This window comes from Triturus cristatus, chromosome 5_1 (genome assembly GCF_964204655.1).
Source record: "Triturus cristatus chromosome 5_1, aTriCri1.1, whole genome shotgun sequence".
NCBI classification, from domain to species: Eukaryota; Metazoa; Chordata; class Amphibia; order Caudata; family Salamandridae; genus Triturus; species Triturus cristatus.
In genome coordinates, this window is record NC_140587.1 from 527,896,902 (window position 1) to 527,914,560 (window position 17,659).

Below are 17,659 nucleotides of genomic sequence, written 5' to 3' on the forward strand. Positions count from 1 at the left end.
AATCATGCACAGCGACTTTCGATTAGTGCTTTACTTCTACTTACTCTAATTCATACCCATTGTAGAAGGAGTAAGCACAGTTTACCTATAGCTTCCCCCATAATTACATTCTGAAATGGTGAAATGAGGTAAAGAGGACTACATTCAGATTTAGCAATACAGTCAGTTAATATTTTTTATTAATTTGGCATTCATTTCTGGCATATCATTGTTGATTTTCCGATTATTATTAACTGCTTTGAATGGAGTGTTCCCTGTATAATCTTGTATCATGTTTATTTATCTTATCTACATACCTTACTTAGTGCTTCTTGGTAAAGAGATTCAGATTTTTCAAAGTCATTCCTTAGTTTTGCAATATCTTTTTTGTGTTCTTGCATCTTGATGAGGTTCTCCTGAAGCTCCATGTTTGCAGAGTCAAGTTCATTTTGTAGAAGTAATGTCTTCTGATTCCACCGTTCTAGATCAGTAGAATGAGATTGCTTGGTGAGATCCAGATCACACTGTAGCTGTTCTACCAGCTTCACTTTACATTCAATCTGAAAAATTAAAATTCAGTAACAAGTTACTATCTGCAAGGTAGAGAAAGTCACATCAAAAAGTAATTCTGTATCATATGTGGCAAAGTCTTAAGTACTATACACATCTTAACTATAGATCTGTAACACAAATTTCAATGTTTCTCCTACTGCAAAGGAGCAAATGGCTACTGCTGGCAGCAACATGCAGATATAGTGGGGGAGGGAAATCTTGCTCTGGAAAAGGAAGTGTAGCACCACGAGGAACGATTTGGGGCACAAATATTATTTAGTAGTCAAACTGTGGAAGTAACCACAATGATTATCAAGAAGACTTGTATGATATGTGCCCCACGCAAATGTTCTTTGACATGCATCTTCCAAATCTGCTTCATGTCACTTCAGATGGAGAGGCAGAGGATATTACTCATACTTGAATAACATTTTAAGTTTTGCAGGTTTAAATTTGGATTTTGGGTTCTTGCATGTTCTTGCACAGGCAGGTGCCTTGCTGGCAATTGTTATTTCTGCTGTAATTATACAAAGAGATTGGACAATGGGTGGACTGCCGGACAGAGACTCATTACTCTCAGAAAACTTAATCAACATGTCAGGACAGACTAGTTCACTGATAAACAAAAGAGAAAGTCAACATGAACAATAATGAGCTGAAATACTGTAACAGGGTGCATTCCATTTCTTGTGATATAAAGTTTATTTAAGGGTGAAAATGTTTAAGCTTGATCTGTTATCAGGGATTGGGAAAGCATACCAATGTCTTTCTGACCTTTGTCCTTCTCTTAAATACAGCCCAGCTACTTAAAAAAATTAGGCTGTGCATCTAATTATTTTAAAGAAACATAGGAGAAAGTGGGGAGGTCCAAAGCATACAAACACAGGTGAGAGTGGGTGATCCACCATACATGAATGGTCTGTGCAGTTTAGACACTGGCCAAAGAGACGTTATTGCGTGTTACGTATCTGCCCACTTCTTTAGCGGAAGTGGGCTTTATTTTTGAAGCACACCTCAGTATTACATTCAAATTTACAAAATTCTTTAAAAAGTCTGCAAAATGTGTACTAAAAAATAGGTTTGTGTATTAACGTATCTTATGTATGCAAAGGATGATATTTAATAACTGAATACATAAATGAAATGACTGGCAGGATGATGAAGTGTAGTTATGTAGGCTCAACACCAACTGCTAGGACAAGCAGAACACTTTATACGGTCACTACTCACAACAGTAACCTCATACAGTGACTGGGGCACAAAGACAAACCAGCCAACTCATTATCACTGGCAAAGAACGGAGGGGTGCATATACGAGCTGGCATCTCCAGAGTGATAGACAAAAAAGGAGAGAGTTTCCCAGGTAAACCAAAAGGGACCGGGTATGTAAGATTGAACAAAAGAAGCTTCCCTTTTGTATTAACTTAATATATGCCAATAGTCAGTTTGGATTTTAGGAAGATCAGAATTAAAAAATTCTTTGAGGATAAGGAATTGAGGCCCATTCAAAACAAATCAGGATTGAAACCCCTATCTACCTGGACACCAACAATTGGCATGGTGGGGCAGGAAGTTGACACTTTTGAAAAGGTAGTAACCAAAGGTCTGGAAGTAATGCTTGAAAAGAAAGAATGGACAGGGAGGAATCTAACCCAAAATGAAATAACAGCACTTAGAAACCTCCAGGATTGTGAATCTATCACTATCAAACCGGGGGACAAGGGTGGTAGTATCGTTGTACTTGATACAGCCGATTACAATAGAAGGATGCAAAATTTATTGGATGTTCCATTGCACTATAGGAAATCGAGTATAGAAGAATGGAACAGATTAAAAGTCAAGGTCAATAACCTACTGAGATTAGCCAGAGATGACGATATAATATGTGAAGATGAGTATAGATTTCTACAAAACGATTATCCACTGATACCAGCTCTATATGGACTTCCAAAGGTCCATAAAAATATTGTGGATCCACCTATGCGACCAATAGTGTCGGGTATTAATTCAATCACGGAACCACTAAGTAAATATGTCGACAAGTTCATTAGTCCTTTAGTAAAAAAAACTACCGTCTTATATAAAGGATACAAAAGACATGATTTCCAAAATAGAAGGACTTGACTTCAATAGAAATAATGAGTGGCTTGTGTGTTTGGACATTGAGTCCTTATACACAAATATACCCCAAATTGACACAGTTGAAATGATCAAAGAGATACTCTGCCAAGAGGGAAATGATCTTTCGCCTTTGCAAACTTTTATCGTAGAATGTATTGAAATCATACTCATGAATAACATCTTTTTATTTACAAACGATCTTTATTGTCAGATCAAAGGCACCAGCATGGGAGCCACCTGTGCTCCCAGTCTGGCTTGTCTTTATGTGGGTAAATTTGAAGATCGGCACATATACAACGAAGTTACCCCCTATTTTGAAAATGTAAAACAGTGGTCTAGATTTATAGACGACGTGTTTTTTATTTGGAAGGGAGATGAGGAGGATCTGGTATCCTTCCTCGATTGGCTTAATTGCGGTGATGCCAACTTGAAGTTTACCTCCAATATAAGTAAAGAATCAGTTGCCTTCCTTGACATTACTATTAAAACAAAAGATGAAAAACTCAGTGTGGAACTGTATACAAAACCGTCTGATAGAAACACGCTTTTACACCACACAAGCTATCATCCTAAGTGCCAAAAGGATAGTATTCCTTTTAGTCAGTTTTTAAGGATAAAGCGTAACTGTAGTGACAATAGGGACTTTGAACATCACGCATTGTCCCTACAACAAAAACTTCTACAAAGAGGATACCCTAAAAGGCTCGTCAAGGAAGCCCATAAAAGAGCGAGATATTACAACCGCGAAAGTATCTTTGAAACTATTGACAAAAATAAAAAAGACCCAGGAATAGTCATGGTTAGTAATTTCAATGGGTTGAGCCATAAACTTAAGAATTTGATTAATAAAAATTGGCACCTGCTAAATAAACCAGGAAAGAGCCCACTTAATAAACCCCTCTTTTCATACAGAAGGAATAAAACCATTCGAAACCACTTGGTAAAAACTTATAGAGAACCGAGTAGGAGTGTACAAACTAACATTCAAGATGGAAAAATATTGAAAGGAAATTTTCCGTGTAGTTATTGTACACATTGTAAATTGATCATCAAGGAACAGAAGGTGGTACTAAATGGAATAACGCACTGGATCAATGAAATGGTCAATTGCCGAACCAAAAATGTAGTATATCTCCTGGTATGTCCCTGTCAGAAGGGATACATAGGCGAAACAAGCAGGGAGATGAGACTCCGCCTAACAGAACATAGATCAGCCATAAGAAATGGCAAAAAGAATGCACCATTGGTAGATCATTGGCAAGAGATGAGACACAAGGATGATGATCTGAAATGGTTTATCCTTGAAAAGATGAGAATCTCAGAAAGAGGTGGAGATATTGATAAAAAAAGAAAGCAAAGGGAACAATTCTATATGTCTAAATTCAAAACATACTACCAGGGTTTAAACAACAGAGAGGAATGGGAAAGAATTATTAGATAACACTGATTTTTCAGAGTTTATATTGCTCATGCCATCTGCATTAAGTCAAGAAACAATATGAAAAGAATAGTAATTTAAACAAAGTAATGATGGTAATATCTACACTTTACTAGTTTCCCTTTATCCGCTGTGTTGTTATTTAGAAATAAACAAAATATACGGTATTTATTATTAAGAAAACTAACGAACAGGACGCCATATAGATAAATGTGCCCAAGTAACCAACTGTAGGGTGATAACATCAGATAGAATATGGTTTAAATAATATTTGTTCCTTCGTGTGGGCACTTGATAATTAATAAAGTACACGTTATCTAAATTACAATGAGAAATACCCGAAAAGGCCTAATGTAGACAATTGTACGTAAGTAACTTATGTAAGAGTGATAATATCGTAAAGAACTTAGAGCACAAATGTTTGAACGATAGTAGTCTTTCTGGCTCCTCTGTGTTATAATTTAGCGATAAATAAAGCACGGGTGATTCAAAACATAAAGAAAAAGACTACCAAAATGGCCGCCACGTAGATATACGTACGTAAGTAACAAACGTAACGTATAAATAAGGAGGTAATGACGTTGATTCTCATGAAAATATCATCTGGAAACCCCCGTGAGACGTGAGGCAGCCCGGTTTAATGAGGTAAAGAACATGTGCGTTTTGTAAAGGAAGCGTATGTTTTTTAAAAAAAGAACGTAGTTCATGATAGTTTAAATAGGGAAACCGTTTTATGTGTTTGGTGTTGTAGTAGTTTCGCCAATGAAGTAAAAGCGGACCAAATTAAAATTAAAAATAATTCCGTATATGTGGTCCTCTTCAATAATAAAAAAACCAGGACTGGAGGACTATATTAAATGTAAAGGATCTCCACAATACATGGGGAATCATATAAGCGGTCCTCCTATTTAAAAATTAGGACTGGAGAACCGCGCATTTTCGTGAGAGTAAACCACGGAATAGGGCGGTCGGAAACAAAATGGTTACGACAGTTTTGTGCCCGTTAGTGGTTTGGTTGCGGTGTGCTGAATTGAATTTAATTAAGATATTGGAACGCACATCGTGGGTTTATAAATTCTTTGGTAATGATAAAACAGCGGCGCACTTCGGTGATATAAAGTACCGAATTAATTGTTTTGAATGGTTAAAATATTAGGATTGTATAACCTAAGAGCACGTATTTACGTTTCTAACTTTAGATACTGGCCTGAGCTTGAATTTAACTAAAAGCCAAGAACCGTACTGTTTGCGACACACAAAAAGGAAAAAACGCAACGTATTGAGTATCAAGGAAGATGGAATAAATATATGAAACTCTACTAAAGTTCTAATGGTGAGTTTCATTAGGAATCTTGGTTTCAAAATATCGCTGAATCAACAAACAGATACAACTAATACCTACCATTTTTGCTTTTTAATATAGCTTGTTGAACAAAGAACTAATTAATACAAGTACAAGCACCGAGAGTCGTCTTACTTAATTGTTTGAACATTACCTGGGTAAGCGTACTCCCCATTAATTAAAAAAGAAATTAAATTATCAGTGCTTAATACCTGGGTAGTTACTTAACTATGACCAAACCTTAGACTTTGGTGCCGATCACAATCCGGTAAAAACCGGGTACGAACCGTCGGACGGAGCATATTCTCCGTCCGACGCGTACCCGGTCGTCAAAATATACAAACATGGAATTACGATTCGCACGGGTACACCATTACCGTACGAATCGTAAAAAAGACCGACCGAACAAAAAACACCTACCAATGCGATCCGGGAAAGCGCCGACCTGACGTCGGGACGCACGCAGCCAGCCATTCACGACCCAGGAATCACGATTCGCACCGACGTCACCCCGCACGGTCAATATTTTGCGGCACCCAAAAACTGCCGGAAAATCAGGACGACGCGAACAAGGACCACCAGTACGCGACGGACAGACGGCGACGCGAACAAGGAGGACCAGTACGTGACGGACACACAGGACGACGCCACCAAGGAGGACCCGTACGCAACAGGACGACGCGATCAAGGAGGACCCGTACGCGACAGGACGACGCGAGCAAGGAGTACCAGTACGCGACGGACAGACATGGACCCGAACCTACGAGTCATCCCTGCCCTCATAGCAGTACACCTCCTCTACAGGTTACGACGCAGACGCCGCAGAAGGTCAGAATAACTAAGGGAGGGGGGAAAGTGGGGTGGGGTGGGGGTGGCACTACCAGGGCAGGCCACAAAACAACCACATGAGTGACACACTACACATGGCCTGGACATACCTGACTCCCATGCCCTGGTCACCACGAGGGGGTGGGGGCGTGTCCTGATAAGCCAGCGACCGCCACAACGGAAGTCCGTCACCACGCGAACCGGCAACACAACCAGACAGGTACGTCCCGTACCCACGCCTGAAGAGCGTGGGTACGAGTCGGACCACGCCCACACACGTCACCCCAACAATGGCGGGACGGATCGCACCCACGTGGCAAAGGCCTGGGTACGGGCCGCACAAACATCACATAGCGTGGGGACGGATATGTACGGACCCTACCCCCACCCCGTATGCAAGGAGCGTACCCCCCAGCCCAACAGTGCAAGTACGACCCGTACCCCCACCCGCGGACGTACGGAGCGTACCCCCAGCCCAACAGTTTAAGTACGACCCGTACCCCCACCCGCGGACGTACGGAGCGTACCCCCAGCCCAACAGTGTAAGTACGACCCGTACCCCCACCCGCGGACGTACGGAGCGTACCCCCAGCCCAACAGTGTAAGTACGACCCGTACCCACACCCGCGGACGTACGGAGCGTACCCCCAGCCCAACAGTTTAAGTACGACCCGTACCCCCACCCGCGGACGTACGGAGCGTACCCCCAGCCCAACAGTGTAAGTACGACCCGTACCCCCACCCGCGGACGTACGGAGCGTACCCCCAGCCCAACAGTGTAAGTACGACCCGTACCCACACCCGCGGACGTACGGAGCGTACCCCCAGCCCAACAGTTTAAGTACGACCCGTACCCCCACCCGCGGACGTACGGAGCGTACCCCCAGCCCAACAGTGTAAGTACGACCCGTACCCCCACCCGCGGACGTACGGAGCGTACCCCCAGCCCAACAGTGTAAGTACGACCCGTACCCCCACCCGCGGACGCACGGAGCGTACCCCCAGCCCAACAGTGTAAGTACGACCCGTACCCCCACCCGCGGCCGTACGGAGCGTACCCCCAGCCCAACAGTGTAAGTACGACCCGTACCCCCACCCGCGAATGCAAGGAGCGTACCCCCCTGCCCAACAGTGTAAGTACGACCCGTACCCCCACCCGCGTATGCATGGAGCGTACCCCCCATGCCAACAGTGTAAGTACGACTCGAACCCCCACCCACGAATGCAAGGAGCGTACCCCCCTGCCCAACAGTGTAAGTACGACCCGTACCCACACCCGCGGACGTACGGAGCGTACCCCCACCACACCAGTGTCAGTAGACACGTACCCTCACCTCTAATGCAGTGTGCGTAACCCCACCGTGTATGTGCCAAGCGCACATATCCAGAAATCGGAGGTGTGTGTGCAGAGTCCACCCAGCAGTGCCCTGAGACAGGAGGGGTGGGTGCAGAGTCCTCCCAGCAGTGTCCAGACCCAGGAGGGGTGGGTGGTGAGTCCTCCCAGCAGTGCCCAGAGACAGGAGGGGTGGGTGCAGAGACCTCCCAGCAGTGCCCTGAGACAGGAGGGGTGTGTGCAGAGTCCTCCCAGCAGTGTCCAGACCCAGGAGGGGTGTGTGCAGAGTCCTCCCAGCAGTGTCCAGACCCAGGAGGGGTGGGTGCAGAGTCCTCCCAGCAGTGCCCAGAGACAGGAGGGGTGTGTGCAGAGTCCTCCCAGCAGTGTCCAGACCCAGGAGGGGTGGGTGCAGAGTCCTCCCAGCAGTGTCCACACCCAGGAGGGGTGTAACACATGTGTGTGATGCCACAATTACCCACATCCATACTGCCTACAAGGGAACATGTCCCCATGAACTCATGTCAACTGACTCCACACACAAGTACAGTGATCACCAAGGATGCCACGATTGTTGCAGGTGGAGACATGGCCATGCATGCATGGCCAAAGTAGAAGGGCTCCGTCACACACACAGCTCATGTACACACAGCTCTGCGCTAAACAATGGGAACACCCTGCAGGGAAGAAACTGGGTACACAGAGGAAGGAATACACCCTGGGACAATTGAACCATGCAGTAACTGCTGACATGACCTAAGGAAGTTAGCCAACACCTTGTGATGGCACACAGATCCTAGGGTGGCCCCAAAGAGCAGAACACTACTACAAATCCCACACACCCAAAGCCTTAAACACCACCCAAAACAATGTAGCAGCCCCACCAACACCAATACCACCATAGCAGGAGTGTGATAATGAAAAAAAAAATAAGCTTTAATCAGCATGAGCACAATGTCCGTGGATCAACGGCAGTTCAAAGTCAACAAAGGCCATAGGCCAGTCAATTATTCCCAGCTGCATGGGGGACACAGTGGGATGTGTGTCCCCTACCTTGCCTGCACAGTCAAATGCCATCGTCTTCCATACTGGTGAGGGCATCAGGGGGGGGGGAAGCAACAGGCACCGCAGGGACATCAGGGCAAAGGGGCGGCGTTGTGGGTGCAGGGATGGAGGACTCAACCACAGGGGGTGTGTCATGGCCAAAGGCGGAGGCCAGGATGGCACTACACACCTTAGCAAGGTCCTCCAGGGACTCCCCTGCACCCGAAGTGACCTCAGGCCCCAAGGAGGGGGGGGGTTCAGAGGGATGGGTTGCAGCGCCACCGGGGGAGGGTGGAGACAGGGGGGGAGACTCAACCACCCTGACCGAGGACTTCCTTGACCGCTTGCGTGGTGGCGTAACTGTGGGGCTCAGGGACAGAGCGGCCATGAAGGAGTCCTTGGGGGAGATGTGGCCAGGAGAGCTGAGGGGAGGGGATTTGGAGGGAGTGGATTGTGTGGAATGCGGACTCCCACTCTGGCTGCGTGTCACACGTTTGCCCCCCGACCCAGTGGGTGTGCCTATCTCACCCTGTGTGTGCGTGTCAGGAGGAGTGCGGTGGACCTTCCCTGCTGGTGTGGTGCCTGTGTCTGTTGTGGTGGGTGCATGCCGACGTCTGGGTGTACGTGGGACAGGCATGGAAGTGGGAAGTGTGGATGGGGCAGGGGTAGGTGGGGGGAGGTCGCGCTGCAGGAGACCCACTGCTGCAGTCAGTGTGGAGTCTAGGGACCTCAGCAAGTTGCGTTGGTCAGCCTGCAAAGAATGAATGCCCTCCAAGAATGCCTCGATGTTGCTGAGGGTTTTCCCGTGGGAATGGAGGACATTCAGGATCGCAGCCTGACCAACCTGCATTTGCCGCTGGATGTCCATAGACTCAGCATTGGCGGCAGCAGTGGAGACAGGGGCAGGGGGTGCGGTGCCTGGCAGGAAGGAGACATGCGGTGACCGGGCACGCTGGGAAGGGACACGAGCAAGTGGGAGGCGGTTGGTGGGAACTGAGGGGGCGGTGGCAGGTGTTGTTCCACTGTCAGCTGCTGGTGCAGCCTCCGCCAACTCTGAGACATCCTCCTCGGACCTGTCAGCTTCGTAGTCTGATGTGCCAGTCGACAGGTCCTCGGCCACACTATCCTCCGCCCCTGTCCCACTCGATGTGCCAGCCCCGATGTCACGGCTGCCACTGGTGCTCGGTCCCTCCGCCTGGTCCGTGTCCATGTCTCCCTCTGTGTCCCCCGACGATGCTGTGGGCAGGGTGGAGAGACAGAAATTAATCAGACACCTGTACACATCTGTCACATGAGTCCAATCTACATAGTCAACATTGCATAGCCTGAAGAGGCAGATCCCTAACATCTGCAAAACAAGGTACCGATGTAGGGCATGAAACACAGTTGGTTGAGCCACCATGCCACTGAAATACCATGGAGAGCATGAGACAATAGCTGATGACAGGAAACGGAGTCTGACATAGCACCCAGGCCCTGGGGACAATCCTGCACTGCCTCTGCACCACACAGCGTATGTGAAAATACCTATGACCAGGGACAATATCCATGAACTTGAGACACATGCTGCATAGGTAATGCTGCAAACATGCCCAACATAACTCGGTCACTGCACCTTGCGTGTGTGTCCAGTAACATCACACACTGGCCAGACCCAGCAATTAGGAATCAGGATTTGACACATAGGCATTGCCCGCCCCAAGCAACCCCCACACGATGCTAATTGCTGAGACACAGGTGGCACCAACATCTCATAGTCTGGGTGATAAACACAGTGGCAGGCAAAAGGCAAGATTGGACGCAAAACAGCAAAGGTGCGCCTGTACAAATAATGAGGTACCAGTGCCCATCCTCAGATGAGTATAACAAGACACACAGGCACTGGCAACTGTGAGTATGAAGAAGGACAATCAGGTCAGGCTGCACAGTGGACACCTGTACATAATAGCACGTCTATATACATGGTGACAGGGGACAATGGCACAGAGCACAACCTACGCTGTAGACAGTGAGAGTGTCCACGTTGATGATGACACAAACAACACTGAGGATAAGGTGCCCCAGGGGACAGTATTGGGCACGCAACTACATGCTACTGAATGGGAATGACTGCTACACACGTCACCATCCCTGCACTATGCGTAGCGCACACTCATGCACATCATGTCACAGGCCACTACATAGGACATGCGCGCTGTAAGGCATGACACATGAGAGACCAACTCCCATGTCTGGAGCCAGCATCAGTGCCAACTGACATGGAACCCACATGCAGTGAACTTGACAGTTCACAGGCAAGGTCCCACAACCTGTTACCCACCACCACCACCCATGATGCTACAGTCATTGTTCTCGTGGACAAAGCGCCAGCCTACATTACCTTGTGAAGGAGTGACTACACACAGACCAGGGAACACATTGCAAGGAGGGGAAGGGTGGCAGGGGCGCAGCGCCACACAGGGGCAAACTGGATGGGCACAGCACCTTTAAACCCTGCCAGTGAATTAATGCCACTGTGCCCTCACAAATGCCGGTGACACACAACAAACGCACATGTACCTACCCCCTTCCGCCTGCTGCATCGCCTGTAAGCGCCTCTCCAGGTCTGGAAAGACCACCGGCAGCACACGCCTGTGGAGGTGGGTCAGACGGCGGCGGCCGCGGTTCTTGTGGCTCTCAGGTGAGTCCCCCAGCAGGAGCCGTGCAATCCTCCGCGTCCAGCACCGGATATCCTGCCAGCGTTTCCTCACCTGGGACAGGCTCCGCCTCCGACCATCCACACGCCTCACGGCACTGACGGCGGTCAGCCAGATCTGCTCCTTGGCAGTGGCGCCTACCTGTGAGGAAGAACAAGTGACACCACATCAATACACCAGCCACATGTCACAGAGGGACATATGTGAACATAATAGCTGGTTACTACATGGCATGTAATGCAGCCAACGCATTGCACCTCTGTCATAGGGACATCATCCTCTGGTGAGGGAAAAGGCAGTACGTGCCATAGTGGGTACTCAGGTGGAATGATGGCAATGTCACAATCAATGATCAAGGATCACACTGTGCATCACAACCACCCCTCCTGTGTCAGGGCACTGCTGTGAGGACTCCACACCCACCCCTCCTGTCTCAGGGCACTGCTGTTAGTGATAGGCCCCCACCCCTCCTGTCTCAGGGCACTGCTGGGAGGACTCTGCACACACACCTCCTGTCTCAGGGCACTGCTGGGAGGACTCCACACCCACCCCTCCTGTCTCAGGGCACTGCTGGGAGGAATCTGCACACACCCCTCCTGTGTCAGGGCACTGCTGGGAGGACTCCACACCCACCCCTCCTGTCTCAGGGCACTGCTGTTAGTGATAGGCCCCCACCCCTCCTGTCTCAGGGCACTGCTGGGAGGACTCTGCACACACACCTCCTGTCTCAGGGCACTGCTGGGAGGACTCCACACCCACCCCTCCTGTCTCAGGGCACTGCTGGGAGGAATCTGCACACACCCCTCCTGTCTCAGGGCACTGCTGGGAGACATCAGGCACCCCCCCCCTGGTACCCCCCCGACAGTACATGGCATGTGTGTCACACCGGGTCACAATGCCTGAAGACACAGTCACAACATAGGGACAGTCTGTGGCAGTGGCCTATGCACTCACCTGATACCCTGGTCGCCCATACAGCATGGGGTACTGTGGGAGGATCACATCCAGCAGAGCCATGTTCTCCTCCAGGGTGAATGGCTGTGTCCTCTCCACAGCCCTTGACATGGTTCCAGGGAATCAGTAGCAGCAGCTTGGTCGACAAATGCAAAGATGTGCAGGCAAGTAATCCCTCATGGGACCTGGCTGCCTTATATGTGGCCTTCTGCCCAGTCTCATGCACAGGAGTACAGAGTGATTGGTCACTCACATTTGCATCCTATGTTTCCACCAATCCCTTCAAACCTAGCAGTCTGTGGGTTCTCTATCGGTTTCATTCTCCTGCATGATGTCAGCCCCACAAACACATTGCAACAAAGTAGAAGAATTCCAACTGACTTCTGCTGTGCACCTTCCAGAACAAAATCGAAATTTGAACCTGGTCGCCATGACAACCAGCATGCATGTAGGCCTTAATACTTGTCCCCTATGTAATTAGGAGAATCACACACAGGTACGGTGCGTTTCCGGGCCCCAGGGCACCCCAAATGCATGGCAACGGCCCGTACATGCATGCCTACGTTCAAAATCACTATGGGTCTGCACGCGTATGCGTACACGTAGTGGTACGGACCGTACACACGCATGTACGCTCACTATCACTATGGGTCTGCACGCGTATGCGTACACGTAGTGGTACGGACCGTACAAATGCCTGTACGCTCACTATCACTATGGTTCTGCACGCGTATGCGTACTCGTCGTGGTACGGACCGTACAAATGCCTGTACGCTCACTATCACTATGGGTCTGTGTACCCGTAGTGATAGTGAGCGTACATGCGAGTGTACGGTCCGTACCACTACGTGTACGCATACGCGTGCAGAACCATAGTGATAGTGAGCGTAGATGCGAGTGTACGGTCCGTACCACTACGTGTACGCATACGCGTGCAGAACCATAGTGATAGTGAGCGTAGATGCGAGTGTACGGTCCGTACCACTACGTGTACGCATACGCGTGCAGACCCATAGTGATAGTGAGCGTACAGGCATTTGTACGGTCCGTACCACTACGTGTACGCATACGCGTGCAGACCCATAGTGATAGTGAGCGTAGATGCGAGTGTACGGTCCGTACCACAACGAGTACGCATACGCGTGCAGAACCATAGTGATAGTGAGCGTACAGGCATTTGTACGGTCCGTACCACTACGTGTACGCATACGCGTGCAGATCCATAGTGATAGTGAGCGTAGATGCGAGTGTACGGTCCGTACCACAACGAGTACGCATACGCGTGCAGAACCATAGTGATAGTGAGCGTACAGGCATTTGTACGGTCCGTACCACTACGTGTACGCATACGCGTGCAGACCCATAGTGATAGTGAGCGTAGATGCGAGTGTACGGTCCGTACCACAACGAGTACGCATACGCGTGCAGAACCATAGTGAGAGGGCCGTACACTCGCATGTACGCTCACTATCACTATGGGTCTGCACGCGTATGCGTACTCGTTGTGGTACGGACCGTACAAATGCCTGTACGCTCGCCATCACGATGGGTACACATACGGCAGCACTCCCACAGTGATTGGGGAACATACACAGGCCCTCTTAGCAGCAGTACGCCGGTTTGTACACATCACTGTGGTGATAGTCGACACACAGGTAGGAATAGGGCGGACATACTTGTCCATGGATGGACATACTTGTCCAGGAATGGACATCAAGGCATCGTCTGTGCATTACTACATGTGTGGGGCACAGGTGTGACAGGCTGTGATGTGGAACATGCCTCCTGAGTGGAGGAGGCACCAGATGTATGATGAGATGTGTACAGGTGTACTGTGTGAGGGTGCAATGTGTGCCAGGCATGCCCTTGACTCCTTTGACATGTGTGCATGTCGTACTGCGCACTTGGGGTGAGCGTCACTGGCATGGCACGGACACCAACACACGGAAGTGTCCCATGATGCCCGGTACAGGGGTCATGACACCTGACTTGTCACTACCCACAGTGCACAATGTGACTATGTCATTTATGTGTCCGGGATTTACATCAGGTTGATGTTGTAGCACCCTCAAAAGCTGCAGCCGTTGCAGCAACCAACATGTGTCTGTGTGTAGATTGTCATTGCACACTGTTCCGCACACCATGCCACATGTGGTATCTGATGTGAGGTGCACATGTATGCATGGGACACGGAGTAGCGTGACAAGGCCATGTCAGCATCCTCACAAGGAATGTGTGGTGAGTCATGACATGTGCACCTTCATGGCAAGGTGTGTGGGCAGGCCTAGTGTAATGTCATGTGACCTGTGGCTCCGGTGTTCCGCTACCAGTCTCTACAATCGGCATCCTACTTCTGCTGATGTGTGGGTGTATGTCACTTCTGTCTTGCGTCGGGCTGTTCACTTGCACTGGGACACAGCTATTCCCATGGCGTGGCATGGGGAGGTTCTCAATCACCGTGTGTAGCTGGGTCTTGGAAGGAGTGTCACCTTGCATCCATACGTGTCCTGGGCATGTAGCACATGCCTGACTCCCTATGTGGCATGTGTGTATTGGCAGATTTACATGTGCTCAGTAGACATGAGTTGTTCTCGTAGTGCACTCACTCTTCCTTGTCACTTCCAAATTACTGCAGAGCGCCTCCTGTTGCCCGAAGAATTCCAGACTTGGCCACCATGCAGGAGAATGACAGGATCAGGCTCTACCGCTTCACCCAACCGTTGATTCTGGAGCTGACGGCGAGACTGGCACCACACCTGCAACCGCAGCACAGGTATCCTACGGCACTGACACCCCAGCTGAAGGTAATGGCTGCCCTACATTTCCTTGCCACGGGTACCTTCCAATATACCATAGCTCATGTTGGTGGCATGTCCCAGAGCATGTTCAGCGGTGTGCTGCATGATTTCTTGGAGGCCATGTTGATTCACCTGGATGACTTCATCAAGTTCCCAACCCCTGAACAGATGACTGAGGTCAAACGTGGTTTCTATGCCCTGGGAGGGATGCCCCATGTCATTGGGTCCATAGATGGGACACATGTAGGTTTGGTACCACCACACGCACGGGAGGTGGCGTACCGCAATCGGAAGCACTACCACTCCATCAATGCCCTTGTGGTGTGTCTGTCCAACATGGTGATTTCACATGTCTGTGCTCGTTTTCCAGGATCAGCACACGATGCCTACATCATGAGGCGTAGCGGGATGCCTGATATGATGATGCAGCTGCGCAACGAACGTGCATGTGTTGTTGGTGGGTACAGTCTGTCTGTCCTGTATTCTGTTTGGCCGAGCAGCACTACCGCTTCGCCTGTTCTAACGATATCCATGTGCTTTCCATTTAGGGGACGCTGGCTATCCCAACATGCCTTGGCTGCTGACACCTCTCCGCAACCCCATCACGCCGGCCCAGCTCCGCTACAACACCGCCCATGGCCGGACACGGCGAGTGATAGAGAGGACGTTTGGCATGCTGAAGAGCCGATTCCGGTGCCTCCACAAGACCGGCGGCGCACTCCCATATGCCCCGGCGAAGGTCTGCAAGATCTTCATGGTCTGCTGCATGCTGCACAACATGGCAGTTGAAAGAGCTGTGCCCCTCATCCTGGATCAAGATGACGAGGACCATCCACCCGTGGAGGACGAAGGGCTTGGCAATGGGGCTAGTGATGTGGAGGATGTGGAGCCTCAAGAGGACATCCGGACTCGGCTCATACGCGACTTCTTTGCTTAGTGGTGAGTACCAGGGTCTGAGTGTGCACGCATTGGTCCACGTGTGGCATGCGTTGTGATGTGTGTCTCCACCTGCATGTATGGCACGTGGGTCAGAGGTGTGTGTGGGTGTGTCACTGGAGTGATGGTGGCAGTGATGGTAGTATTTCCCCAGACATAATTGTGACCTAGCATGTTGTCATACATACATGTGTCGAGTACATGCACATGCAAGTGGCTGTGCTTCTTGTGGCTGACTTCTTGTGTGTCTCTCTTCCCCAGGTACCTGCGCATGCCGTTTGCTGGTTGCATTGTTGTGGCACTGCTATTCCTCATGGACATGGCATCGTGGGCTGACTCAGCGTTACAGGCACGGACACGTTTGGAAGTCTCCATGGGGTAAGGGATGCATCTGGGGTGTATTGGGTGTGGCAGTTGTTCACGATGTGTGCACACTGCCCCGGTCGGGGTTTGGGTCCTCTGCAGACATGTGGCATCCCCATGGGACACGACATGCAGCTGGGTACACCTGAATAGATGGGCTGCCTGGTTGTCAGTCATCAGTGATGGGATGGTGGATTGTGATGAAGGCATCAATGTGTGTGACACTGCCCTCGGACACATACGGTTAACATTGTCTTGACATGGCGTGGGACTTCCACATCAGCGGATGTATGGTGTATGGCAGGCTCTCCGTGAGCAGCTGTGGGTATTTAGCTATTATCCGACACTTGTGTGCCAGTTCCATGGCTATCACGCATTTGTGCTGCAGAGTGGGGTGCCAGTGTTGGAGCCACATGTTACTCCACATGATGTGTCCATGTGTACTTCAAGTTGCCTCTGCAATCCCAAACACATGACTATTAAAGATGTCCCTATGCCTCCAAGGTGCCTCTTCTCAGTCAATGCTGGTGTGTTGGCACGGTGCATCCTGCATGTCTGGCATGGTATTCCCTGATTGTGGCTATGTGTCAATGTGTCGAGTGGCAAGATGCAAGCTGTGTGTGTGTGCTGAGACTGTGTAATGGGCATGATGTCCATGACTGTGTGGGTATTGTGACATGTGCCATCCCCATGCATCCAACGTTGTCCATGACCCCATTCTCTGCATCCACCGGACTCAAGCTTGCAGGACATGGTTCTGCCACCTGTCTACACGTACCTGGGTGCCCCCCAGGACACGGGCCAGGATCCCTGACCTCTGCGCATGACTGTTGCTGTACTCAATGTGTCTGTCAGCACGGTTGTTCGGCCACCCCCTCAGCTGGTTCTGACCATCACGGGTGTGTATGGTGCTCCATGTCTGTCTTGCCTAGAAAACTGTGACCCATGTGTCCTGTGCCAGACTCAGGCCCCAGGGTGTGGATGGTTGAAGTGAACAGATGACTCAGGCATGTTTAGACTGTACAAGACACATGTTAGGTAATAATGCTACCAGCAGGCATCTACTCTTAATAGTGTGATTTATTATTGGGGGGGGGGGCCAAGTGAGGGCCTTTCCGGGATTAGGGAATCCAAAGTTCAGTAGGGGAGTTGGTGTCCTTGCCATTGGGAATCCTCAGAGTCCATGCCACAGTCTTTGTCAACATTGGTCAGCCAGTGACCAGCAGGGCCATGTGGCAGAGAATGTCTCTTGATGCTGTGATGCTGTTGCTCCAGTGG

At 49.6% G+C, this 17,659-nt stretch overlaps 1 protein-coding gene across 4 annotated transcripts in view; it reads right to left on the minus strand.

The window, feature by feature from the left end:
* The window catches only part of LOC146831152 (uncharacterized), a 1,851,363-nt gene that overhangs the window by 1,153,111 nt on the left and 680,593 nt on the right, over nt 1–17,659 (minus strand). For all 4 annotated transcript variants that reach the window (XM_085605390.1, XM_085605389.1, XM_085605391.1 and 1 more), the window contains one exon: nt 297–539. In XM_085605390.1, coding sequence (XP_085461516.1) covers nt 297–539 — 243 coding nt within the window. The remainder of the gene's footprint in view (nt 1–296; nt 540–17,659) is intronic.